The 27,952-nt window shown below is 46.0% G+C and overlaps 2 protein-coding genes and 1 pseudogene across 3 annotated transcripts; 1 reads left to right on the top strand and 2 right to left on the bottom strand.

Moving 5' to 3' along the window:
• Window positions 1–5,923: 5,923 nt before the first annotated feature.
• LOC133903604 (protein STRICTOSIDINE SYNTHASE-LIKE 5-like) lies at window positions 5,924–7,702 on the top strand. Of its 2 annotated transcripts, XM_062345024.1 has the most exons (4): window positions 5,924–6,367; window positions 6,457–6,764; window positions 6,878–7,000; window positions 7,064–7,702. In XM_062345024.1, exons 1-4 carry the CDS (start codon window positions 6,086–6,088, stop codon window positions 7,116–7,118), a joined length of 768 nt encoding a protein of 255 aa, XP_062201008.1. In that variant the 5' UTR covers window positions 5,924–6,085; the 3' UTR covers window positions 7,119–7,702. The 2 variants fall into 2 exon arrangements, with proteins under 2 accessions (XP_062201008.1, XP_062201009.1); XM_062345025.1 differs by lacking the exon at window positions 7,064–7,702 and having other exon boundaries at window positions 6,840–7,001.
• A 3,929-nt stretch (window positions 7,703–11,631) lies between these two features.
• Window positions 11,632–12,751, bottom strand: LOC133904015 (glutathione S-transferase F11-like). Its single transcript, XM_062345502.1, has 3 exons — window positions 12,532–12,751; window positions 12,418–12,451; window positions 11,632–12,318 (listed from the first exon to the last, which is right to left on the bottom strand). Exons 1-3 carry the CDS (start codon window positions 12,676–12,678, stop codon window positions 11,795–11,797), a joined length of 705 nt encoding a protein of 234 aa, XP_062201486.1. The 5' UTR covers window positions 12,679–12,751; the 3' UTR covers window positions 11,632–11,794.
• Window positions 12,752–23,466: 10,715 nt separating this feature from the next.
• On the bottom strand, window positions 23,467–24,222 carry LOC133904014 (glutathione S-transferase F10-like; annotated as a pseudogene).
• Window positions 24,223–27,952: the final 3,730 nt, after the last annotated feature.

Here is a 27,952-nt window from a genome sequence, read left to right as displayed (position 1 = left end):
ATGCGATGGTGATGGAGATGAGAATTGGAACAAGGTCTCACCGTCTAGGAGGAATCGATGGAGGCGGCCTGAATTGGGTGTTTCTGCCTTGGTCGGAATCGAGCCTTGGGAAAGGAAAAAATGGAACCGTAGCGATGCAGGGAGCACGTTGGTGTGCTTGGTTTGAGTAATGGGGCACCGGGGAGGTGGGGCGGCGGTTTCTGGTGTCGGAGAAGAAGGGAAGGGGTGGTAGTAGTTTCTGTGTTTGTCTCCCCTCCGGCGAATTCGTCTCCCCACATAGACCCGCTAGGCCAGAGTATGCCCGTCACCAATGCTGGGAGGCTGATTCCTTCAAGGCCGTGTGCATAGAGGAGCGGCGAGGTGGCAGCCATGCCATCAAAATCGCTAATGTAGTAGCCACATGACAAAAACAAGTGACATGGCAGTCACATCATCAAAATCGTTGTTGGAAATCACTCCAGGGATTATGTGATTTGATATTTAAAGTTCGGGAGGTTATTAGGATACTAGAAATAGTTCAGATGAGTAATTTAGACTTTTTTTCTAATTTTTATATAGGTTCTTAACACTCTCTTCTCTTAAGCATATAGTATTATTCATGCCCAGTTGGCGTAACGATGCTGTAAGTAAACATGACCAGGAAAGAGAGGCGTTGCTGATAAGTTCCAGTGGGGCTACTACTTGAAGGAAGGGCAGACCAAGACGGATCACCCATTCAACTAACCTAGTAAGCATAATAATTTGATTATTTATGCAAAGAAAGGTCAATGTCATTACTAATATCCTGAACATACATGCTCTAATATATGTTGTTGGAAGCAGTAGGTTTTATAGCTGAAACAAGTAAACATGACCGATGGAGGGGTACTTTTGGTTGGGCCTGTGACGTCACATCGTTGAGTTTCCGATGTAATGGTGTTTGGATGTGGCTGTTCGTCGGCCCTGATGTTGGGCCCAAAATACAGAAGCATATGCCGAGGTAATTAACTATTTGCCATCGTTATCAGTGGTGTGTTCTCAAAAGCCATCCTTCCGAAGAACTTTGAGGAATTGCCACTGAGGCCCACTATAAACTTATAATTTGCCACTACGGTTAGGAGCGGACATGTGTCTCATGGGTCCCACAGTCGACATGGCGAGGGATGCGAAATGACCCTTCTGCCCCCCGCGCTTAGCAAACGCCAACTCGGTCGGACTCGGACCCAGACCGACCTAGTCACGCCCCTACTCACATCATCTTCTTCGTCTCCCCTTCCCCTCTAGCTACTGTGGTGGCGCTGCCATCCTTACCTCACTCCGGTGCCATGTTTCAGTCCCCAAGCAAGAGCGTCTGGTCGAAGGGATCATCGTAGCCTTCCATCTCCCAGAGGAGTAGCCTTCCATCTCCCAGAGGAGGTGCTGCCAAAAATTATTTTTCGGTACATGAGGTGTTGAATATGGCACTGTAGACCATATTCGGCATCTCATATGCCAAATAAATTTGATTTTCGGCATATGAGGTGCCAAATATGATCCACAGTGTCATATTCGGCACCTCATGTGTCGAAAATGGCCTGGATTCCATGTTGACGCATCGCGTCGCCTTGTTGTCGCATCACGTCACGTTGGTCAGTGCTTTTGGCGCAACTGGTTTGGGTGGTGCTTGATTTTATGCTAATTGCGTCGCGTGCTACCCGCTATAAAGCGAGGAGCGAGGATGAGCAGTAGAGGCAAGCAACGGAGCTCAGGAGAGGAGCAGAGGCAAAGAGCAGCGGAGCTCAGGCAAGGAGCTCAGGAGAGGAGGAGCAGCATCGCGAGATCAGTTATAGTAAGTACTTAGATTATGTAGGTAATTAGTACTTAGATTAGTAATAGTAATTGTAGTAAGTAGATTATTTAATCCATTCGATTAAATTTGATAAATTATATCAAGTTGATCAATTAGAGTATATAGATTATGTATATCATGTGTGTATGTGAGAATTCGAGTAAGTAGAGTAAATAGATTATTTAATCTGTTCAATTACATTTGATAAATTATATCAAGTTAATAAATTAGAGTACATAAATTATATCAAGTTGATAAATTAGGGAACAACTAAACAAACAGATGGTTTTGCATTTGGAATTTTTGCGCTTATATCATGTGTGTATGCAAGAATAAAATACTAACACTATTATATATATATATATATATATATATATATATATATTCTTTAATCATGAGATGCATGCTGCTGCTATACCAGTTCAAAAAAAAAAAAAATCGAAAGCTTTTGAAATCTCACCAATCAGCTGCTTTCAACTGCATCAACTGAAAATACGATACCCCTTATCGTCACCTACAAGTGAGGCACCATTTTCTAAACTGAGGTATTCTCATAATCCCATGTAGATTAGTGATAGTAAGTACTTAGATTATGTAGGTAATTAGTATTTAGATTAGTAATAGTAATTAGAGGAAGTAGATTATTTAATCCGTTTAATTATATTTGATAAATTATATCAAGTTGATAAATTAGAGTACATAGATTATGTATGTAATTAATACTTAGATTAGTAATAGTAATTAGAGTAAGTAGATTGTTTAATTTGTTCAATTATATTTAATAAATTATATTAAATTGATAAATTAGAGTACTTAGATTATATATGTAATTAATATGTATAGCAATTAGAGTAAGAAGTTGTGTATAGTACATACATGTAAGTAGTTTTTTAATTACATGTATATTTGTTTAGCAGATATGCTATGACTATTCATATTTATTATGAAAAACGTCTCACTGTTTTGCACGGAACGCTCGTATCAATTCAGAACTGCCAGCATATGGAGAATACGGTTGAGCTATCTATTGATTTAGATAGCATGAAATCACATGTTATGAGCCTTTTGTGTGTGAGCCAATAGTCCTATAATGTTGTCCTAGAGGGTATGCGGTCACGACTTGTTCCAAACTACTTGGTCGTTGTTCATACGTTGTTCGAGATAAGAAGTAACAATGCATATGCTTTGTAATCATGCAAGGCATTGGATGAGAACTTTGAAATGGTTGTCTACGTAAACATAGTGTTACGACTGGTGCAAGGTGATGTAGCGACTAGCGTAGAAGTATCAGGCCAGCATGTGATGCATGAAGAGGAGGGAGGGCATGCCAGGGAGGGCAGTTCTGGTACAGAGGGAGCTGGAGTGGACCCTTCTGAGGTAGATGCATGATGTATGGATGATGAAGCCGGTGGTAACGGGGATGAAGAAGCTGCTGATAACGACAACCCAGTGCCAACGATCCAGTACTTTCGTGGTGCTAGGCTGCTTATGTTGTTGTTGAGTATAACACCATATCCAACTGGGGATACCAAAATAGCGACATTCAGGTCGGACAACAGTTTTGTAATAGGGATGAGGTCATCCATTTTATTAGCAATTATGCTGTAATCACAAGAAGGGACCACAAGTACGGTCGGTCAAACCCTACGGAGTATAAGGTCAGATGTATCAAGCAATCGAATTGTCTTTACTTCGTACGAGCACATAAATCAAAATATAAGAACTATTTTGTATTCAGTAGGCACACCCTACATACATGCAGCGAAGAGGCTATTAGGAATGTGAGTTATGCCGTTGATGCGAGGTTCATAGCCCAACTCCTTATCACCCTTGTTGGCACGGAAATATGTTTATCGCCAGAATCCATTATGGAGGAGGTACAGGCTAAGACGGATATGCTGATCAATTACATGCAAGTCGCTTCCACCCTTATTGTGTGTGGAGGGAAGGATGATCCCTTTAAGGAGAATAACCTAATCTAAATTGTGTCCAAATTGCATGTAAGACTCTTCTGTTCCGTATTAACCACTCTCCTCCAATATGTAACCATTGACGACCTTATGAGCTCTTGCACGAGCGACGTCAAATGTATCTCTGGGTATATAAACTAGCTGACTATCCTTATGTGCTAGGTTTCTCTATGAGATAAAGAAGGATGGTGATATTGCCCGACCAGTATGCATCCCACATCCATGTTCGTCATTTTCTATCTGGTCACCCTGCTTATCTTTTTTTTATTGATTTGAATGCTCCTCTTTTGCGTTAGGCGTTCCCAAAAGACGCTGAGTTGATCAACAAAGAAATCTCAAACTTCTTGGTGATATATATGCTCTTCGGCGGGGTATGATGCCTGGTTCACGTAGAAGACAACGAAGATCAGCGAACCTAAAGGGTATAAGGGTGCCCTCTAGTATTCAACCAGAAAATAACGAGACCGATGAGGATGATGATTTCATGCCACCAATGTCTCGATGTTTTAGCAACAATATAGGAGAATGTTCAAGGAACACTGCAAGAGGATGTTCATGCACCACATCGACATGGCGTACGACCAACAAGGAAATAGGACGTACTCCTACCGTGATGGCTGAAGATGACGACGAGGACAACGATTTCATGCCACAACGACCCCTCCCTCTGAGGTCTTCATCTCCGGAGAACACTGATGACCCTGAAGATGATGATGGATTTGCTTCTACCTATCCTCACAACTTCCAATCACCACCTTGGAGACGACAATCATCTTACCCTGATAGCATAGACTGACACAACTGACATTCTTTTGCAATTTACATCATCACTTTCTACCGCCATCTTGAGATGATCTAACTAATCAACAACTATGAACTATGCATTTTGAGATCAATGATACAGGTGGGAATATTGCTACTACTACTTTTTAAATTGTGCATGTTTAAATATGGCTAAGTGTTTAGACTGCACACAGCCTTTGAGACCATATGGTGAATTAGGAATCTTAAAATGTACATTTAAATTAGCAAATCATTACTAATTTTGTTGAAAGTTAGAAATTTCTAACATTAATGTGCTTAGGCTTAAACCATGACATATATTTTATACCTATGTTTTGACTCTGCCTTTAGATAAGAAGTGACTAGAGCTTTAAGCATAAAATAATAACACATCTATCATAACTCTTTCTTTAGACAAGAGGCGACCAAATGACAGAACTTCGAACATGAAATGACAACATGTGCCTAAAACCAATTCCAATACCTAAATTATGGGCACATGAGCACATACATTGTAAAAGCAATTACCATACAAGCACACGTATTGTAAAAGCAATTACCACATAAGCACACGTATTGTAAGAGCAATTATCACATAAGAACACGCGTTGTAAGACCAGTTACCAAATAAGTACACGTATTTTCAAAAAATTTAAGAGTAGTTTTCACACAAGTACACGCGTTACAAGAGCAGTTATTACACAACACACGTATTGTAAAAAATTTAAGAGCAGTTTACCACACAAGCAGACGCGTTGTAAGAGCAATTACCAAACAAGCACACGCGTTGTCAAAATTTTGTAAGAGCAGCTACCGCATAAACACACGTGTTACAAGAGCAGTTACCATAAGCACACGCGCGAAGTGATCGCACGGAATCCCGGCCATTTTCAGCACACGGGGTGCCAAATATGATATTGTGGACCATATTCGATACTTCATATGTTGAATACACTTGATTTTTGACACACGAGGTGCCAAATATGATCTATAGCGCCATATTCAACACATCGTATGTCAAATATGGTGCAACTCATGTATCGAAAAATGATTTTAAGTAAATAAGCTACCGAATACGTATATTAAAATTATAAATATAACGACATATTATCTATTTCGATAAATACAGCCATATATATTATCTATTTTTAGATTTTTACCTAACACCTAAAAAAAGTAGATATACGAAAGTTGAAGATTAACTAAGTCGGCAAAACATCTCGTTTCGGTTGACTACTCGACTCTTCGCTCGCGCGCGTGACATTGAGATACGGATGGTGTGCTCCTGTCACGGCCCGAATCACGTGGAAAGAAATAAGAGATGAGCATATGCTGTACGCGTGGAGCTAGCTCGCTCGCAAGAACAAGTGCTGGTAGAGTAGCGTTCCGTGTCAAGCAGTACATACACAACTGCTCGAGTGCTCGGATTGTCTCGTCGTGTGGCCTGCGGCGCCGCTGGGTCCATCCATGGCGGCGAGGCTCGGTTTCTCGAAGGCCGTGCTGCTGGTGTTGCTCGCTGGCCCCGATGCCGCCGGAGTACACGTACGGGCCCATCGTGTCCGCGCCGCAGCACGAGGCGCTCGCGCTGCAGGCCAGCGAGCGGGTGGGCGAGGGGCGGCTCCCTGGCCCGGAGGACCTTGCGTACGACCGTGCCGGAGGGTGGCTGTACACGGGGTGCGCCGACGGGTGGGTGCGAAGGGTGAGCGTTCCCGGTGGGGACGTCGAGGACTGGGTCCGCACCGGCGGCCACCCGCTCGGCGTCGCGCTCGCCGCCGATGGTGGCCTCGTCGTGGCCGACGCGGACATCGTGAGTTAACCGCTCGAGTGTTTCATTCTTCAGAACTGTGCACGTATACGACTGCAGAATTCGTTTGTGAAGTCTGATGCCCTTGACAGGGTTTGCTGAAGGTGAGCCCTGACAGGACGGTGGAGCTTCTGACGAACGCGGCGGAGGGCCTCAAGCTTGCGCTGACCGACGGCGTCGACGTTGCCGCCGACGGCACCATCTACTTCACGGACGCGTCGTACAAGTACAACCTCCACAACCACATGACGGACATCCTGGAGGCGCGGCCCCACGGGCGGCTCATGCGCTTCGACCCGGCCACGGGGCGGACGGCCGTGCTCGCACGCGACCTCTACTTGGCCAACGGCGTCGCGATCTCGCCGGACCAGAGCTCGCTCATCTACTGCGAGACACCGATGTGAGTGCCCGAGCGATGGATCCTTTCGGCAGCTAGCAAATCTGTCAAACCTGACTGCTTCGATTCTCACTATAGCATGTGACCCGCCCTTGCCATTTCGCGTGCTGCCGCAGGAGGAGATGCTCAAGGCACCACATCAGGGGCGACAAGAGCTGCTCGGTCGAGAAGTTCATCGACAACCTGCCGGGATTCCCCGACAACATCCGGTACGACGGGAATGGATTGCATTGTCCGCGGTAACACCCACATCTCATACTAGATAATCGTACTGTTGATCGCGCCGGACGAGCTGCGCGCAGGGGAGAACTTTTCAGTGGGACATACTGCTCAAGTACCCGTTCGTCCGGAAGCTGAAGAACTCGGGGGCGATGAGCGTGACGCTGGACGGGGAGCCGGCGTCCATGTACACCGACGCGGGGCTCGCCCTCGCCACCGGCTGGCTCAAGGCCGGCAACTATCTGTACTACGGCTCACTGACGGAGACGTACATCAGCAAGATCGACCTCACCAAATCTTCAGCCGAATCCCAGCAGTGATCCTCTGATCCGACTTTGTGAATTGTTATTAGGCCTTCTTTACTCCTGGCCGGCGCACGTGGTCTGGGCTTATCACGCTAAGGAGCGTAAGACGGTTAGAGGTTTTTTTTTTCCTTTCGATTGGCAGGTTACACTTAAAACGATGCTAGCAACTTACATATAAAATTGCTAATGATTCTCTGTATAAGTTGCTACAATACTTTTTAACTGAAGTTGCTGCCTCACTAGAACTTATTACATGGTCTCTACATAATTTACTAGCATGTACTCATTGAAGTTTCTACCAGACACTCACTATAATTGCAATATAGTCTCCATGTAAGTTGATATAAATCATTATTGAAGTTGCTACCAAAATATTTAATGTATTGCAGGCACATTCCCATTTTAATTGTCATTTTTTGAAAATAATCAAAGCTGCACATGACGTATAACTATTATACTAAAGTATACTTGAACCTATATCAAATCTCCCGCACTTCTCTTCGATACTCACAGTTAATGACCAAATATTTCTATTTTAAATAATTTTTTGCATAATCAACTTTATCAATCTTCGATAATATAATGTTTTGTCAGACATATATTTAATCAAACTTTCGAAACTTTTGAAACGTTGTAATTTTATTGTTTTTATAAATACTGTCGGTGACACAGGAACCAGGGGTCTCGAGTCCCGAGGCCAGATCAGCAGGTTACCACGTGGCGCCCTCCCATGGGATTATCTCCCTAAGGTTCGAGAAGACTAAGTCCCAGGAGAGGGTGCTCCGGGCCATGAGCAGTGGTCCCTAAGTACCTGAGTTTCCTGATGACCCGAGAAGACCAAGTACCGGCAAGAGAGTGCTCGGGGCTGCGAACAGTGGTCCCCGAGCACTCAAGTCCCCCGACGACCAGAAAAGCCAAGTACCGGAAAGAGGATGCTCGGGGCTGCGAATAGTGGCCCCCGAGCACCTGAGTCCCCCTAGGACCCAAGGAAAGTCAGTTCTGGGAGAGAGTGCTCGGGGCTGCGAACAGTGGCCCCCGAGCACTCGATTCCCCGAGGACCCGAACAGTCAGTTCCGGGAGAGAGTGCTCGGGGCCGTGAACAGTGGCCCCCGAGCACTCGGTTCCCCGAGGACCAAGAAAGGGCATATCCGGGAGAGAGTGCTCGGGGCGGTGAGCAGTGGCCCCCGAGCACTCGGTTTCCCGAGGCCTAAGAAGTCCTTCGCCGGTGGCCCCCACAGAGGTCCAGCGGTGAGGTGTCAACCAGTGAAAGGCCCGATGCTGCATTTAAGAGGCCGTGTGGCCTGTCACCTCCAACTGCTCCCCCACGCTTGCTGTCAGTCCCTGCCACGGCCTGGCAAGGAGGCGTGAGGACATTTAATGCACAGGTCCCATCGCGGGACATCCGGCGCGCCTCGGGATAGCATCGTGAAGCCCAAGGTGTCCCGCCTGCCGCCCTGCTGTGTCAGGCCTGCTCTGACCGGGCGAGCACGCCGGGCTACTCGGTGGCTGCCCGGTGGACCCTCCCCGCGGCACCCGTTGAAGAACGGTATGATTACATACAAGACCGGACGGGACGCGTTTTCAACCCTCCCCGTCACCTCGCGTGGCAGCCCATGATGGTTGCTTTCCATTTATGGCGCCTTGGAACTCGCGCCGTCCCTTTCTGGGCACGCTACCGCCCCGGCGGGTATTTAAGGCGGGACGGACTCCCAGGAGAGGATAAGTTAAGACCAGTTGACACGGGACTAGTAGAGCCGAGACAACAGCAAAGACAAGCACAGAAGCTCAGATCACCGAAGAACAAGGAGCCCGAAACTCTAGACTAGACAAATATTCTTGTAACCCAGCAACACTCAGAGAGACATTCTCAGAGCATTTATAGCATACACACAGGAGTAGGGTGTTACGCTCATTGCGGCTCGAACCTGTCTAAAAACCTCCTGAGCATTTACTCCTTTCTGCATCCGATCATTGCATTCAACCTGCATCACATTTATGCCCATTTATTTCACCCGCAAAACAGATTCAGAATCATCTCCCGACCGAATCTCAAAGGAGTCCCTTCGAATCCCTGCTTGAGGAGTTCACCCTCCGACAAATACAGTGAAGGCAAACATAAGCTGGTGTTCAAATTTTCATTTTAGAGACTGCATTGATGCAATGACATGTATATGTGAGTTTTGAACTAATAGAGTAGTAAATAAATGTATCCGAGTAGGTGTACAGGGATTTCAATTTGTTCTACAAATTTTTTCGTTCTTCAGCGAAAAGACCAATTTTTGTAAAATTCCATCTAAAATTCGGTTATTTTCATCCTCCGCTATATAAGTCCCGCATACCCGTAAAAGAAAATTTCTAGAATTAGATATTTTGTTCTTCTTCAAAATTCATAAAATTTTAATCCTCGGTGTACTTGGAGGGGTTACTCCGCCGCCAGTCCGAATAGCTATAGAATGTCTCGTACGTTACTTTTTCTTAAGGAATCTCGTACGTGAATTGTAGTCGGAAAGGGCACAGATTAGGCCCCAGGGCAGTTTATATATCCAGAAGGGTTCTGAGAAGAGGTCGTAGACACCTACAACGCCAAAACTACTTTCCCCCCCGTAACGAAACTAGTTTCCTACGGATCCGATGCCTACCTCCTTCTCTATGAGCTTTATTGACCTTAGCACTAGGCAATCCGTGCCGGGAAGGCCGACGGCTCCAACGGTGCTGCAGCTGCTCAACGAGCACCGCCCATGGGACATGGTGGAGAACCTGGCGCTGATCGTCATACACCAGACATACACCGCACTGCTCGAGATCCTCGGCCCCGCGGGGGCACCTTCCGGCGGCGGCGGGCACGTCGAGGTCAGCCGGCCCGTCGACGCCGCCGACCCAGACTCGCCGCTGCTCTGCGTCAACGCCAGCGCCACGCACTGCTGCATAAGCCTGATCGACAGCTCCTACGGCGGCGCAGACACCCCGGAGTGCAAGAAGCACACGTCGCCGAGGGAGAAGAGCAAGCCGCAATACCGCCTCGCCCGCGCGACCGTCAGCGTCTCGCCGGGCACGCTTCACCTGGCCCACGTCGACGACAGAGGCCGGGGGAACCGCGGCCACTGGACGTGCGCGGACGTCCGGCCGAACGTCTCGGAGAAGGGCGTGTTCGGGATTCTGGACACGATCAAGATGCGCCTGGACGCGGCGATCCGGTTGGAGGCGAGGCTGATCGAGATGGCGAAGGCTTGCGGCGGTAGGAGCCCCAAGGTCGACGAGGTCATCGAGGTGCGCGTGGCGTTGGAGAAGATGAGAGAGGAAGTGGACCTCGACGCGATCATGCGCAGGAGGTGCCAGAAGCGCCGCCGCCTTACCCAAGAGATCAGCTTCCAGCCGGATGTGGATCATCAGCAGGTGGACCATGCAGAGGTGCTGACGAAGACGTTTAGTGCACTGCACGTATGCCAGAAGCGCCGCCGCGGCGTCCAGGAGATGACCTGCCGGCCGGCGGCCGAGATGGATCGGGTGGACGACGTGGAGATGCTGTCGAAGAGGTTGAGGGCAATGCACGTATGACAAGTACAAAACAGAAGGTCGGTGCAGCCTTGCAGAAGAGCCATGGATGCGTGCATGCACATATCGTCGAAGATGCAAAACGCGAGTCGATCGGAACATCCCAAAAAGGCTGATGGTCAAGACGGAACAGAGGAAAGATTACAAGAATCCTTTGCTTGGAACATCATCACCTTGCTCTTGTAGATCAGAGGTGCTTATTCTGACTAGCTCCAAGCTGCTGAACATGGGGAGCCTGTTCCCGTGAACGACAGATTCCCCTGACATTGTGGGAAAATCATTTGGTCATCCGATACTCATTCAAAGGATATGGCTGATACCACCATCCTACCAGTGGAGTTATTTCACGATATTTTGTTAGCGCACGGGAGTTTTCTGCAAATCAACCTTTTCACTTGTGGAATGTTAGGATTAACTGCAAACTTCGAATGGTGATCGGACGGCCGGCATTTGCTATATGCATGTTTGCACCCTGACATTGTATTGTACATTACTCTGTGGTTTGAACCCTAGTGTCCACGCTCCATCAGTTCCCTGTAAATTGCATTGCTGTTGTTGAGGGGTGCCTAGCTCGTGATACTTGTACTAGCGTTTGTGGATTTGTAGATCCATTCGTCCCACCTTTAATATGTGTCCTGTGGAGATTTGAAACAAGAGAATTTTTTTCCTGATTTCTGTTCGAATCGATCTGTTTCATGTGATATTTCCGTGTTGAAAACAGTTTCTTATGGTGTTCACCTTTCTGTAACCGCGATCTCAACAGAAAAAACTGTAAGGCAATGACGAGTTCAATCTCACGAAAAGGGGCAGCATTCTCTTGCACGATGCACTACACGATTAACAGTGGCCATAGGCGCAGGCCCAGGCGTTGTTTATTCAGAAAACTGGAACTACGCAGACCGGCAGCAGCAGAAACCGCGACGGCGCTGTGATTCTCGCGCGGTCGAGATCAGATTGTCAGAACGGTGCCTCCGCGGACGGCGGGCGCTGCAGCTCTTTGACCCTCTTCCACGAATCGCGGCCGGAGATGGTGTGCCACCACCTGCTAACGTTCTTGCGCGACTCGATGAGGCGCGCCGAGCGCGGGTCTGAGACGAGGCGGTCGGCGTTGGGCAGGTGTGACAGGTCGGCGAGCGTGAACTTGTTGGCCGCCAGGTAGTCCTTCTTTCCCAGCTGCATCTCGTACCAGTCCAGCAGCATGTCCAGCTCCTTCCTGCTCTTCTCGAACAGCTGCAGCATCTCCTCCATCTTCCCGGCCGCCGGCGGCTCACCGGCGTTCCTGCCGCTCCCGTCGAGCGGCATGTCGGGTGGCAGGTACGCGAGGCTGCAGACCATGTTGGAGCTGTGGACGTCGAATAGATGCTCCTCAGACCCCATCTGGAGCGCGATGCTCCAACGGTCCAGCTGGTCCGACTCGAGCAGGTCCTTGTACCCCTGGTTCTTGTACTTTTCCGCGATGCGCCGCACGATTTTTCTCGACTCTGCGTCCATGCATTATATTCAGCAACCATGCATCAAATTTTTATCTAATCGATTCTCGGATGTTTGCAGTTCTTGGAGGTTACTTGATTCTTGCGTACCGAAGAAGGTGTCGTCGCCGTCCTCGACGTGCCACTGCAGCATTTTTTCAGTGCGCACTGGTCAGAAACGAACAATTCTTGCATGCGGACACGTGCACACGATTGTGGAATTACCGGGAGCTTGAGGACATTAGGCTGGCGCTTGGGCCCGCGGAAGGAGTCGACGCGGATGAGCTGGAACTCGACGTCCTTCTCGAACAGGCAGGCCAGGACGCGGGCGACCCCGGCCGACGTCGGCGACCCGAACACCTTCACCGGCATTGTCTCCGGCCGCCGGTGGATCCGGCGCAGCTAAAGGTTTGCAAAAGGAAACAAAGAACCTGTTGGGTGTTAATCGGTGAGATGTTGTGTGAAGGTTTGGTTGTGTTGGATGGCTATATATAGATACATCCATTGCGTGAGCAACACTACAGGGATCGGAATGACTTGCTACAGCAGGTTCGTACGAAAGCAAAAGGGGAAGAAGCAAAGCTTTGATTCAAAGAGCCATGGCATCCACAAGGAATCGAGTACCATTTTTTTCCATGCCTCCTAGAGTGCATGCGCCCATGTCAACACAACAGCTGTCAGATTAGATGAGAGGGTTTTTGGGGTGGGGTCGTTCGGGTGTCGGATTTAGAAGGAGGCTAGGGGTGGCTGTTGGACTGACGGTGGGCGGTAGCTTAGCGGTGTGGCGAGGCGACGGTTGCAGCACCGGTGCCACGAGCGGTGGATGGGGTTGGCAGCGAGGGAGTTCGAAAATAGATTGGTTAGTGAGGGAGGGGCGTTAATGGCGGATCCGGTGGCGGGGCAAGGTGTAGCAAAAATGACTCTATTAGATTATGACTGTGATTTTGGTGATTAATGATAATATAGTCATTGAGACTAACATATTTGTCAAAAATATATGTTAATAGGTCTCATAGATGCAATACATCAAGAAGTCACTATAGTCGGGTCAAAGTTTGATTGAATTGTAAAAGTCTTAGGAAGATTTGTCCCACCGAAACATCTGGTGCAGAGAAGTTTATACTTACCGGAGCATTATGTCCAGAGGTTGATAGCCTGACCGGACAATCTAGTGAATAGGACATAAGACCACCGGAGTATTTCTAACAAGGGGGGGGGGGGGGGGAAGGTTGATGTCAGGGCCCCGACCTCATGATACATTGTGCCTCCTGTATCAGTTCTTAGATCAAGTAGCTGATACGTACAGAGTTCAACAAAACAAATCAAATACACACTTCGAATAAAATAAAGTAAACTAATACAGCAGACCAGCCAAGCAGAAGAGCCTACAACACAGTGGAGTGAAACGAACGAAGCAACCTAATGCCACAGGCAACTTGGGTGTAGATGCGACCTCTAAGACTACTCTTCATCCTCGTCTTCATCTTCAGCGAAGTCAGCATCGGCTTCCTCATCTGAATGACAGTAAGAGTGAGTACGGAAGGTACTCAGCAAGCCATATACTACTTCAAGATGTTAATAGATGCATAAAGAGGGTAATTCAAGAATAAGGCTTTACGGTATAGTTTTAAACATAAAGCATGTTTTATGCAGGTATCTAGTTATATTCTCTACTGTTAGTCTTTTGAAACAAAGACAAGGTAACCTAGTGAAAGGATCTAATGGTCATAGAGGGGTGCATATGGCACTAATAAAAAACTAAACCAACTACCGAATTCTGGAACAAAGAGTAACCTTAGCCTAGAATAAATAAAAATAACTAGATGACCTAGCAAGCTAGAATGATAAGCACAAATATGCAAGCATATAGAATATAAATAAAGTGCGGAATTCAAACTTACAAGAAGGAAATGCTAGAAGCAAAATGTGGATTGTAACAAGAGTAGGGAAAGGGGACACTGAGTTTTTCCTGAGATATTGAAGAGTTGGCACTCTTCACTAATCCTTGTTGGAGCATCCACACAAGGATGTCACTCCACTTTGAGTCATCAAGACTCAAGTGCTCACTAGTGATTGCCACTTTTCCATCTTCGAATTGGCAGGCATCAAACCAAGTACACTAGCTTCCCAGAGCTCTTACAAGACCTCCAAGAGCTCACCGAGAACTCCTCTAATCTCCACGACCAGATAGGTGTTACCAACCACCAAGAGTAACAGACTAACTGGTTCACTTGATCCCTATCAAGCCTAAACAACAGCTAGATGCACACTTACTACTCTTGAAGTACTAATGGACTCCTTAATCTTCAATTAAGAACTTGCAAATCACCTCAAGTGCTCTCCCTTGCCTCTAGATGATACACACTCTATATGAATGCTTCTGGGTTGCAAGAGAGATGAATGAAACCAAGTGAGGGGATATATATATAGGCTAGAGGACCGAATCTAGCCGTTGCCCAACCACTCAATTTTTCTGTGAACATCGAATGGTCTGGTGAACACGCCTCTGTTAACACCGAACAATCCGATGAGTTTACTTTTTCCAAACGCTGATCTGACAGTTGTTAGTAGTCATTACAAAATTCTCCGATCTTCTTCCACATAGCTTCACTGGATAGTCCGGTGAGTTATAATTTATTTTCTCTGAAAATACCAAGTTTCTGTTAAATATTCCGATGTAACTCTTTTAAGTCACCGGACAATCCGGTCAGTTCAACTCAGATTTTCTCTAGAAAAATAATACTTCTAACAAGGTTTGCTTCATATAAAGGATTTGAGCACAACATGCTCCGGCGGCTATATATTCAGCTTCTGCGGTGGACAAAGCTACGGAATTTTGCTTCTTAGAAGACCAAGAAACAAGGGACTGCCATAGCAAGTGGCACCCACCCGAACTGCTCTTACAATCCACATGACATCCAGCAAAATTCGAATCTGAGTAACACAAGAGTAGGAAACTAGCATCTTTGGGATACCATAAGCCTATGCTAGGTGTATGGTTAAGATATCACAAGATTTTTTTTACGGTGCTAAAAGGAGATTCTTTAGGATTATCTTGAAAGCGAGCACACATGCATACACTAAACATAATATCGGGCCTAGATGCGGTAAGGTAAAGGAGAGACCCAATTATAGAATGATAAAGGTTTTGGTCAATCAATTTATCCGATTTATCCAAGTCGAGATGTCCATTGGTAGACATTGGAGTCTTGATTAGCTTGCAATCATCCATCTCGAGTTTTTTGAGAATATCCTTCGTGTACTTCTCTTGATGGATGAAAGTCTATTCCTTGAATTGCTTGATTTGAAACCCAAGGAAGTGTTTGAGCTCGTCAATCATTGACATCTCAAACTCTTTTGACATCAAGTCCCCGAATTCCTAGCAAAATTTCTTGTTAGTTGAACCAAAGATATCATTAACATAAATTTGACAAAAGAAAAGCTCATTGTTGATGATCTTTGTGAACAATGTGGTGTCCAATCTCCCGATCTTGAATCCTTGATTGATTAGGAAGTCGCGAAGGCACTTGTACCAAGCTCTTGGGGCTTGCTTGAGTTCGTAGAGTGCCTTGTACAACCTGTAGACATGATTAGGATATCTATGGTCCTCAAAACCGAGTGGTTGTTCAATATATATAAGTTCATTACTGAAGCCTTTTAAGAATACACTCTTCACATCCATTTGATAAAGCTTAATGTTATGATGTGAAACAAATGCAAGAAGGATACATATAGCTTCTAGTCTTGCCACAAGAGCGAATGTTTCGCCGAAATCCAAGCCTTCCACTTGTGCGAAACCTTGAGCGACTAATCTTGACTTGTTTCGAACCATCACACCATTTTCGTCTTAATTGTTATGGAAGACCCATTTTGTACCAATGACGTTCTTGTGTTGAGGCCTCTCATCCGGCTTAAGGTCTTGCCTTGTTGGTTTGGTGACTCAAGAGTCATGGCTGGGTACCAACCGGGAGCATATCTTTGGTAGAGCTCCAACGTGAACTAAGGGTGACATTCATGTAATCGATACCACGGGATAAAAATCTCTTGTGTCTAGTTTATCTCTCTACCTTATTTATGTTTCTGTATTAACATTATTGCAATTTACCTTGCTAGCGTAGGTTGCAATCCTCTTGAGCGTTATATTAGACACACTAGATAAACCAAGATCATATTTAGATAGAAATTAAGATATATTTATCTTGTGAAGTTTTTGAAGCCATTAGTTTTTAAATGTTCTAATTCACCTCTCTTTTAGGACGTCACTGTTCCTCATAATTGGTATCAAAGTCTCATGCTCTTGATCAAGTAGTGAGAAGAATACTTTAAACTCTTCTTCTGAAATGCAAGTTGATAGTCTCTATCATCTACGATAATAACAACATCAAGAAGATGACTTTAAGTCAAGTGCTCGGTAAAATTACCATTCATAAGATGATCATGAACATGGAGATAGAAACCTCTTCCTTATCCGACGTCAAAAACTTTACTCTTACAAGCAAGCAAGCAGAAGAAATAGTTAGAGAGAAAGAAACATCACTGTTCCTCACACAGAGGACACCGCGAGAGGAAGAAATAGTAAGAGAGGAAGAAAAGGAGGGAGGAAGAAGATGGACAGTAACCGCTCTGTTATTGACCATTAGATTAGAATCGGATGCATGTAAAATTTAGCAACACCTATTTTTCATTTAAGCGCAAATTGTCCCATAATTCTGGATCTAAGCACGCAACGAAAACGTTACCAATACTAAGCAGAACGAATTTAGCACCTGTATTCGATGCACGATGTGCCGAAAATGAATTTTCGGAGTACGGTGTATCGAAAAAGTCATTTTTGGCACATCGTGTGCCGAATACAGGCAAACCGTATTTCGGCACACAGTGTGCCGAAAATCAAGTGTATTCAACACACTGTGTGCCAAATTACATATTTTCTTCGTGCTGATTTGGCTCTTTATTTTATGTAAGATATTTCATGTGATTTGGCTGTGCATTTTATGTAACCAAATTAAAAATTAGTTGCTAATGTAACTGTACATTTCAAAATGCATGAGTAAGAAAGCATATAGTCTCTAAGGCGGTGGACAGTCTTAACACTTAGGTATATTCGAACATGCGCAACATTAACCCTTGTATCAGTGATCATCTTAAAATGGCGACGGAAAGTGATGATGTAGATTAGCGAAATCATCGAGGCATTGGTGGCATGAAATCGTCGTCATCATCGTCTTGAGGTATCACGGTACGAGCACGTGCTCTTGTATTGTTCTTTGAACCTTCTACTGTGTGGCTGGTGGAACGTCGAGGCATAGGTGGCATGAAATCGTCGTTGTCATCATCGTCTTGAGGTATCACGGTTCGAGCATGTGCTCTTGTATTGTTCGTTGAACATTTTCCTGTGTGGCTGGTGGAACGCCGAGGCATTGGTGGCATGAAATCGTCGTCATCATCGTCGTCTTGAGGAATCACGGTACTAGCACGTGCTCTTGTAGAGTTCATTGAACCTTCTTCTGTGTGGCTGGTGGAATGTCGAGGCATTGGTGGCATGAAATTGTCATCAGCTCTTGTACCCCTTGGGTTCACTGATCTTCGTCGTTTTCGACGCGAACCAGGTAGCACACCCCCGCCGAAGAGAATTTGCATTTCCAAGAGGTGTGGGATTTCTTTGTTGATTAACTCTACGGCTCTTGGGAACGCCTAAAGCAGAAGAGGGGTATTCGAATCAATAGCAATAAGATAATTATGGTGATCAAATAGAAAATGACGAACCTGTATGTGGGATGCATACTGGTCGGGTAACATCGCCATCCTTCTTTGCCTCATACAGAAATCCAGTATAGAAGGATGGTCGGCTAGTTCGCAAACCCTGAGATATATTTAGTGGCACTCATGCAAGAGGGCCCTAAGGTCGTCGGTTGTTATATGTAGAAGTGGAACGGTGAACGCAGAACATGGCAGTCTTGCATTCAATTTAGACACAGCTTGGATTAGGTTGCTCTCTTTGAAGGGATCATCCTTCCCTCCACGCACAACCTGCAAGCAAGCAGTTAATGCTATATCGATCGTTGTATGTGTCCATAGGAAGCTAATACTAGAATTTCTCGCCATATAGGTATTGAGATTTCCCTGCAACTTTTTTGCTCTGCATCAAAGCATGAATCGCTGGCTAATTAATAAACATTAAACATGTATGAAATATCGTAAATTATATATACAAATACTTAATAAGTTACTGATAAATAAGTTATGTGTCCTAATTAGTTGAAAAAGATTATGCAAATTAAATGTAATTACTTGAACACTGAAGTGTATGGCATAGTACAAATGAGTACATAATATAGTGAATAACACTTAGTACAGATGAGTACACAAAATAGATGAGTGCACAATATATTGCACTAGCTCGTTAACTACGCCGACGCCACAAGTAATCCCTAGGATTGTAAGCGTCTGGCGGGTGTGTGGCCCTCACCCCAGCGGCCTGAGCTGGCCCCTGCCACGTGTGCCCTTGGTCCTCATCGTCATTGTCATGCTGTGTTCCAACTCCACCGAATGTGTATCTAGAACCGCTAACTCGGCCCTGTATATACCACGATGTAGGATCGTCATGCGGGAGTGTGCCTGCCGGTAGTACGTGCTTGGTTGGAGTCCAAAATGATGAAGTTTCAGCTTCCTGGTACCAATGTGAACCCCCTGGTGCATCGGGATATTGGGGGTATTGACCGCTTAGTAGCTCGGTGAAGCTGCTCGCTTGCAGTACAGCAGCCCAGTCAAAATCTTGAGTGCCGCTCTAGGTAGGCGTCTACTGCGTGCAGTCAATGACGTCCTCGTGGTGAGTTGATAATCCTGGTGGAGTTGTCTGCATAGCCTGAGTAGGTTGTGTGAACGGAGGGGGCTGAGAACCCAGTGTACACTCATTGGGAGCAGGAGCCTCGGTCACCTCCTCGGCTCCAGCACAAGAACGTGTCACATGATGGTCCACAGACGAAGGTGCCTCCCGTGAATGTGCCTCATGAGCACTGGATGAGCGCCTGCTGTGGGAGGCACGGGACGGGTCCATGGCGGGTACGTCGTAGCCCCTAGAACGCGGGGCGCAACCACCTAGTCCACGTATCACGAACAAAAGGCGAGACCCTCTCATCCTCATGTAGTCCCGGAGATGGTGCCGATCCCTTCACGTGGCTGACCCACTCGCTTCCCCACATGCATGCTCCGCATGCCTATGCATTTCGTACCCTGCTTCGGTCTGTAGTTTTTGAGGGTTATGCCAGTAATACGGATGAGAAACTAATGAAAATCGTTATAAGTACAACATCACTTACCACCACATGAATAGCTAGGCACGATCTTCGGGGAAGTGTCTGGGGGCTGACGGTACGTTGCCGCTAAGTAAGGTGGGATGCGTTCGTGATTGATACCACGAAAGATAGTCCCAGTACGTGCTATCATCGTACTGTCCCGCAGGAACGACGACATCCACTGGTCCAGACTCCATCCACCGGGTTATGTACTCTGCATTAATCTCTGACCAGTCGTGTGTGCCTGCGTTTCCTTAGGCACTCTTCCTGTATGTGACATAAATAGTTAAAATTTTGTAACATAAGAATGTTACATACAGTAACACACTTACTCGTACGCCCAACTAGCGTCTCGTAGGGGAGGTACTGGCACCAACTGAAGATGACCAAACTACCTCTGTACACGGTCCGGAGAATACACTTCTACATTGTTCATATAAAGCAAAAAATATCTGGTCATCGTTGTCAGCACCTTCTTCGTTGCCACTACCACCGGCTTCATCATCCATGCATCCTACATCTACCTCACCATGGTCCACTTCGGGTCCATCCGTACCGGAAGTGCCCTCCCCGACATTCCCTCCCGCCTCATCATGCATCACATTATGGTCTGATCCTTCCACGATAGGCACCGCTTCACCATGCACCGGTCGTGATACTATATTTACGTACACTCCCATTTCAAAGTTCTCCTCTAATGCCTTGCGTGAGTACAAGGCCCATACGTTATTCCTTCTCAAATCGAACAACGTATGGACAATGAGCGAGATGTTTTGTACAAGCCGTGGCCTGACACCCTCTAGGACAACATTGAAGGACTGCTGGTTTAGACGCAAAAGACTCATAACATGTGTTTGTAAGTCTTCTAGATCAATTGGTAGCTCAACCGTACTCTCTATGTACTCGCAGTTATGAATTGACACGAGTCTCCCATGCAAAATAGTGGGACATTCTCCATAATAAATATGGATAGTCATAACGTCTCTGCTAAACAAACGTAAATGGCCAAATAATTAATTAGATGTATGTTATATACCTGCTCTATGTTAGCAACTTAATATCATTTATCCAATATATTCGAACGGAATAAATACTATACTTGCTCTAATTACATTTTCTAACCGAAATATTACGATTAATATTACACTATAGTTGCTTCTATTGCGAGATCATACAATATGCAAATATTATACCTACTCTATGTTAGCAACTTAATATCATTTATTCAATATATTCGAACGGAATAAATACTCTACTTGCTCTAATTACATTTTCTAATCTAAATATTACAATTAATGTTACACTATAGTTGCTTCTGTTACGAGATCATATAATATGCAAATATTATACCTACTCTATTTTACTAACTTAATATCATTTATCCAATGTATTCAAACGAAATAAATACTCTACTTGCTCTAATTATATTTTCTAATTTAAATATTATGATTAATATTACACCATAGTTGCTTATGTTGCGAGATCATACAATATGCAAATATTATACCTACTCTATTTTATCAACTTAATATCATTTATCCAATGTATTCGAACGGAATAAATACTCTACTTGCTCTAATTATATTTTCTAATCTAAATATTACGATTAATGTTACACTATAGCTGCTTCTGTTGCGAGATCATACAATATGCAAATATTATACCTACTCTATTTTACCAACTTAATATCATTTAACCAATGTATTCGAACGGAATAAATACTCTACTTGCTCTAATTACATTTTCTAATCTAAATATTACGATTATTGTTACACTATAGTACCGTCTATTACGAGATCATACAATATGCAGATATTACACCTACTCTATTTTAGCAACTTAATATCTACATGATATAAATATATTTTCTAATCTAAATATAATACATACATAATCTAGGATCCAAATAACTAGCTGATTCTGTTACAACATCATAAAATATGCAAATATTATACCTACTATATTTTATCAACTTAATAAATACTCTAATCCTCTAATTACATCTACACAAGTAAATATTACATACACACATAATCTATGCACTTACTATTACAGAAGGCTGTCCCCTTCACGCGCTGCTGCACTGCAGCTCCTCGTGCTCGACTGCTCGCGCTCGCGCTAACCTGTTGCTCTGCTCGCCGTCGCGCTCGTGCTAAGCTGCTACGCTTGCAGAGAATGGAGCGCGCACTACCATTTATAGCAGCGTTGGCAGCGCTGCCCGCATGCAAAACAAGCCAGCCGACATGGCCATGCAAAAAGCGAACTGAAAAAGCGAAAAGGAAAAGTAAAAAGGAAAAGCGAAAAGAAAAAGTAAAGCGCGACGCGACGCGACATGACGTAAAAGCGTATTTTGGCACACCGTGTGCTGAATACAGTGCCAAATACACTTGGTATTCGGCACACGGTGTGCTGAAATACGCTTTTGCCTGTATTTGGCACAATATAGGTCATTTTCGGCACACGGTGTGCCGAAAATATCTTTTTCGGTACACTGTGCTCTGAAAATTCATTTTCGACACGCCGTGCACCGAATACAGGTGCTAAAATCCTAAATATAGCAAAAAATATTCATTTCTTTAAATACGCTAATGTATACTGTACAAAATCGTATTTTTGCCCTGACAGAGTGACGGGACTGAGAGATGAGTGTGATGCTTGGAAAATTCATGTATAAATTTATCCCTCGTTGACCGGGCAATTACGAATTTCCCACTTTGTACGGTCGATTTGTGTTTGATAACAGAGAGATATTCCTGCGTGAGTTGGTGATGCAGAAGTACGAAAGGATTCCATCTAGCATAAATCTCAAGAGGATTCCATCTACCATGAATCTCAAGAGGATTTGAATATCCAAAACCGTAGAAACAGTCTCTTGCTCACGAGGTTTCTCGTTAGATTTATCTGTAAACTAACTTAGGTGGCCTACACTAGTACCGTAGCTAGTCTTGTTATAATATTTTATTATGATAATTTTTTATTAATTATATTTTATATGAACTCTTTATTTAGGTATTTGATTTTTATAATTATTTAATTTTTTCTAAGACTAAATTTGATATGAATCTTCTTTTTTCTATTCTAATCATAATTTCAGTTATTATTTATTTTATTTTATTTGAGCTCTTTTTATTTATATATTTTGCTTTTTAAACCGTATATAAATCAAACTGCTAATGTCCAATAATTTTTAATTTCGAATTTAACTATTTATTAATTATATTTGATATTAACTCTTAGTTTAATCTAGACCGTTATATATTCGTAACAACGAGTAGTCTACATCTTTTTCGTTTTCCCGATTAACGTGATAATTTCGTGACTTTAAAACTCAAATAATAATATAAAACATGGTCAGTCGGCTGCGCCAATGCGAAAAAAGAACCAGGCAATTGCGTCGTGCGCCAAACCACGATCGCGAGCACGTCGCACGGCACTGCGCGGCGCGGTGCCGATCCGGCTTCTCGGCTCGTCCTTGCAGCGCACATCGTTTCGCCACCGTCCTGCAGCTGCTTGTGCTCACTCGCAGCATGTGAGGCTTGCGCGCGGCATGTAGGGGTCTGTTTGGATCCTCAGGCAATACTTGTCTCTCCTAGCTGAGCAAGAAATTGGAGAAAGCTAAGTATTTAGATCTCTGGCGAGCTCTTCTCAAGATTTGTGCTGGCAAGCTTTTCTCTTGCTACCTCAAACTAGCAAATTTGACTCTCCTCCCCTGAGCAAAGCTTGCTCGTGATAGCAAGGCAAGGCCAGGTTTGCTTGGAACCAAACTGACCGTAGGTCTCTGGTGTCAACAAGGACATGCAGGCACCACACACTATGACACTACACGTACATTGAAGACTACATGCATGCCTATGGCAGCCTCACGTCACGGCTCGAACGCACCAGGGCAGTGCGCGCTCCGACCCTCCACCGTGACCACCTGCATCCACGCGGGGCGCGACGAGATGGCCTCGTACCACCGCGCCGCGCCACGTTCTCCCTGGACGCCAGCAGAGCCCTGCCCCTCGCGGAGCACGCGATGTAGTGCGCGTTTGGGAGGTGGGACAGGTCCGCCAGCGTGAACTCGTCGCCAGCGAGATACGCGCACCCTGTGACTCGTCGTCGCTTATAATTTGTAATAAGTAAATCATTATCACTTATGATTTGTAACAAGTGATAGATCAAAGTTACTATTTATCACTTATGAGCTTTATTAATAACGAGTTAAATTTTGACCTGTCAACAATTATGTACCCGTCACTTATGATTAATTATCAGTGACGCGTTTAGAGTGACGGGCGTCATGACGGCTATCACCCATCACTTATGATATTTTTTCACATAGTGTGCTGAGCGCGTCATCGTACACGTTCAGCACGTGCAGCAGCCACTGCTCGCTCTCCGCGACGCCGGCGCGGCGGACATCCTCACCATCGTTGTCGGAGGGTGTGGCTAACGACGCACCTAACCACGGCACGAACACGAGGTGGAACGCCAGCACCAAGCTTGGCGAGTCGAAGCTATGCGCCTCTGCCAGCAGCCACATTTAGATGGACACGCGCTCCAACGCGCCGGCGCCATACCGGCCCTGGTGCACCACCGCAGGAACTCGGTGCACATGTATTGGCATCGATGGCACCATGCCTCGACAAAAACCCGCAACAATGGTGTGAGTAATCCCATCACAGTGGCATGTGCACCTCGTAGGCTATTAGCCTCGGTTGTGTGGCCCATTGCCTCATTGGCCCCGTGCCTTGACGGAGCCCATAGCGATGGCATCCATAAGTCCATCATCACGGCCCTATTAGGTACCTCGAAGTGTCAAGACTTTGTTCGCATAATATACGACATAAAGCACATCAACAAATAGGGCGCGGGACACGCCCTCTGCTCTCTCCCAACCGAAAGATGCGAGGGGGTCAGGGGATGATGCTCTACGCAAGATGCGCTGCACATAAGATGCAGGACACACCCATTGCTTGCTTGTGACCAAAAGACGCGAGGGAGCTATGGGGTCAGGGAGCCCATGATGGCAGGCACTATGCAACACTGAATCGGGTCGCACGCTAAGCCAACCAGTAATATCTCACCACATTTAACTCTTATAAAAAAGTGTTACCTTCAAAACAATTACAAGAACCAAAAAGGACCAATGCAAGGGTCGAGATCCCGATAAACTTGAACGGAACACGGGAGTGTGATTGGCTCCGGGGCCTCGCTATCATCACGCCGCTCTCAGTTCTGACGTCGACTTCGCCTCCAGAGAGCCAACCTTCCCCACCCTTAGATTTTGGGATGATATTTTTCCTAGTAAACCCAGAAGTCCTACTCAGAAGAGAGTACTTCTCAGATGGCTCACGGAGTTACCCGAAGAAGACCCGGTACCCCGGTTAGGTGACCTAGGGGCTACCAGGACCTTGGTTGGATGGAAGCCCTATCCAGAGACTCACCAACATTTCAATTAAGGGGAAAGTGACGTGAGCATAGAAAAAGATGATCGAAAGGAGATGGCCAAGGATTCATAAAAATTATCAAGCCAATGGTTTTTATTACATCCAAAAGATGCTCGCATGCATAGGTCGCCTCTCCGAGTCCTAGCTTTTTTGAGCAATTCGGAAAAAGAAAGCACAAAGAAAAATGACGCTATAAGTCCCTAATAGTGGTGCATACTCTTCAGGTGTCTTCCACCACGAGGGTCGAGGTAGAAGCTGGCCCCCGAACCGCCATAGCCATCAGATGAAGAGGAGCTAGGGGACTCAGTGGCCTCCCTTTTCGCCGCCTCGGTCTCCTCCTCCTCCTCCTCTTCCTTCTCCTCCTCCTCGATCTCCTTCTCGAGGTGGTCCCAATCGATTCCACCTCATCATCCGAGGAAAGTTGATGACTTCGATCGCCCCCCCCCCCCAATCGTGACAAAGAAGGGGATGGGCTGGTGATAGCCCTTTCGGGGATGGTGGGAGCTCAATGGTTGGAATTAGCTCTAGCTATAGAACTAGCTCTAGCCCTATACATAGCCCCCCTTGGATCGCTCGCCCCCGGTGGCACTGCGGCCAATGGAACCGGCACCGGCGTTAGAGATGAAATGACTGGATCACTTGCGCCTGGAGTGGGAGAAGACGCCATGATCAACGAGGGAGGATTTCTCTCTCTTGCTCAACAATAGATGGCTCGCGAGGTAAACCTCTGTTTATAAAGCTCTGCCAGTCATAGGCGTATGCCTCAAGAAGGAAATAGGGTCATCGCGAAGCTAGTTTTGTTACTTTTCTGGATTACTACTCAGGGGCACGTGGTGACACCCAAATTAGCCTTGCGACGTTTCTGAGTTCCGCTCGATGCCCTGGTTTTTTGCTCACACGTCTCGTCGCATTTAATGTTTGAATTCCTTTCGGTGCGTGCGAGGGCAATTGGCGCATGACCCTAGGAGAACAGGCACATTACCCCGTTAGATGCGCTGCCGTTACCTTGCGTCACCATGTACTTGCGCTAGAAAAAGAGGAGAATATCTCACCAACACACGAAATCTCCGTTGTAACAGTTCAAATTTCAAAAGACTTGCCATTAGAGAGCCATCTCTAGACCACACTGTCTCCGTCGAGCCTCATCGCCCCTCGGCTCCGACGTTGACTTCACCTCTAGTGGACCCATCAACTCCACCTCCGACCACTTCCGCAGGGCTTTGGACCACACCGTCTCTGTCGAGCCTCGCTGCCCCTCCGGTGGACCCATCGACTTTGCCTCCGGCCACCTCCGTGGGGCTTCGGACCACACCGTCTCTGTCAAGCCTTGCCACCACATGACTCTGATGTTGACTTCACCTCCAGTGGACCCGTTGACTCTACCTCCAGCCATTGAACTACTAAGGGGGCCATGACGCCACGACGCCCCTTGACTCCCCCTCCAGTGGAGCCGTGGGGCTTTGGACCACATCGTCTCCATCGAGCCTCGTCACCATCGCTCACGGCAACCATCGAGGGGGTCACGATGTCATGCCGCCCCTCGACTCCACCTCTGGTGGAGCCAAGGGGCTCCGGACCACATCGTCTGCGTCGAGCCTCGCCGCCCCTCAGCTACAACGTTGACTTCATATTCGATGGACCCGTCGACTCCACCTCTAGCCACCTATATGGGGCTCCGGACCACACCGTCTCCGTCGAGCCTCACCATCCCTCGGCTCCGATGCCAACTTCACCTACGAAGGATCTGTCGACTCCGCCTTCGGCCACCGTCGTGGGGCTCCGGACCACACCGTCTCCATCGAGTCTCACCGCCCCTCGGCTTCGACATTGACTCCACCTCCGACCACCGTCGCCGGGCTCCGGACCATAGTGTCTCTATTGAGCCTCGTTGCACCTCGGCTTCGATGTTGACTCCGCCTCCAGCCACTGCCACGGATCTCTGGACCACACCGTCTCTATCGAACCTTGTTGTCTTCGCTTATGGCCACCGCAGAGAGGGTCTATAAGGATGGGAAGCTAGGACGGGAAACTATGCAGGATATCCTTACTCTGAGGTGGGCTGGAGCTAGTTTTCTGTGCATCTGCTTGCCCCACGGAACCTCGGAGCTAGTGGATGAGAGGATGTTGTTGGGTAAAATGGCCCAACCCATGGATACCCCAATGTTTTACGACGGTATACAATGGCAACTATAATTTCTAAATTGATATAGCCCATATAAAAGAAGCAAATGGACAATAATAGTCTCATATGTACATAATTGTAATATAATTTTGATGGTAGGATTGTAACTTCCTCTACCCCTTCTCTCTATAAAATGAGCCCACAAGGAGCAGTCAGGGAGGACCCTCTTTTTTTCCTCTCATGCCCACAATTCTCTTTCTCCATCTCTCTCTCTCTCTCTCTCTCTCTCTCTCTCTCCTTTTGGCTCTTGGTTCATCTCTAAGCTTTAGCCCCCTCTAGTGGAAGGGTCTTTCACCGTGCTCTGTGTGGGACTATTTTTCGATCCCTACATCTACTAATTTTATTGCTAAATGCTGACTAATTGGTCATGAACTACACATCATAAGGTGTTGCTCTTTGTGAATCCCATTATGCTTTTCCTTAAAAGCTCGTCCTAAGGAAAGCAATTTGAACTTGCTTGAGAAAATAGCGTAAGACTAGAAATCTAGTAAAATCCACTTTTTATAGGTGTGTTTTCAAAGCCTTCCCTCACGCAAATTGGACCACTCTGCTAGAATTTGAGCTTGACTGGCATTCGAAGCCACCTCCATTCGAGATGTTGGAACACCAATCAGATTGTAAATCTTATCATAAACTTATTTAGGTCATCTTCAGTAGATACTCTAAAAATTCATCTCTTATAACACTATTACAACATCTCCTAATATTATTACAGTATTATCTATTTTTTTCATCTC

This window comes from Phragmites australis, chromosome 21, assembly GCF_958298935.1.
Source record: "Phragmites australis chromosome 21, lpPhrAust1.1, whole genome shotgun sequence".
Lineage (NCBI taxonomy): Eukaryota > Viridiplantae > Streptophyta > Magnoliopsida > Poales > Poaceae > Phragmites > Phragmites australis.
Note: the sequence above shows the minus strand (reverse complement) of the source record. Positions and strands in the feature narration are given on the sequence as shown.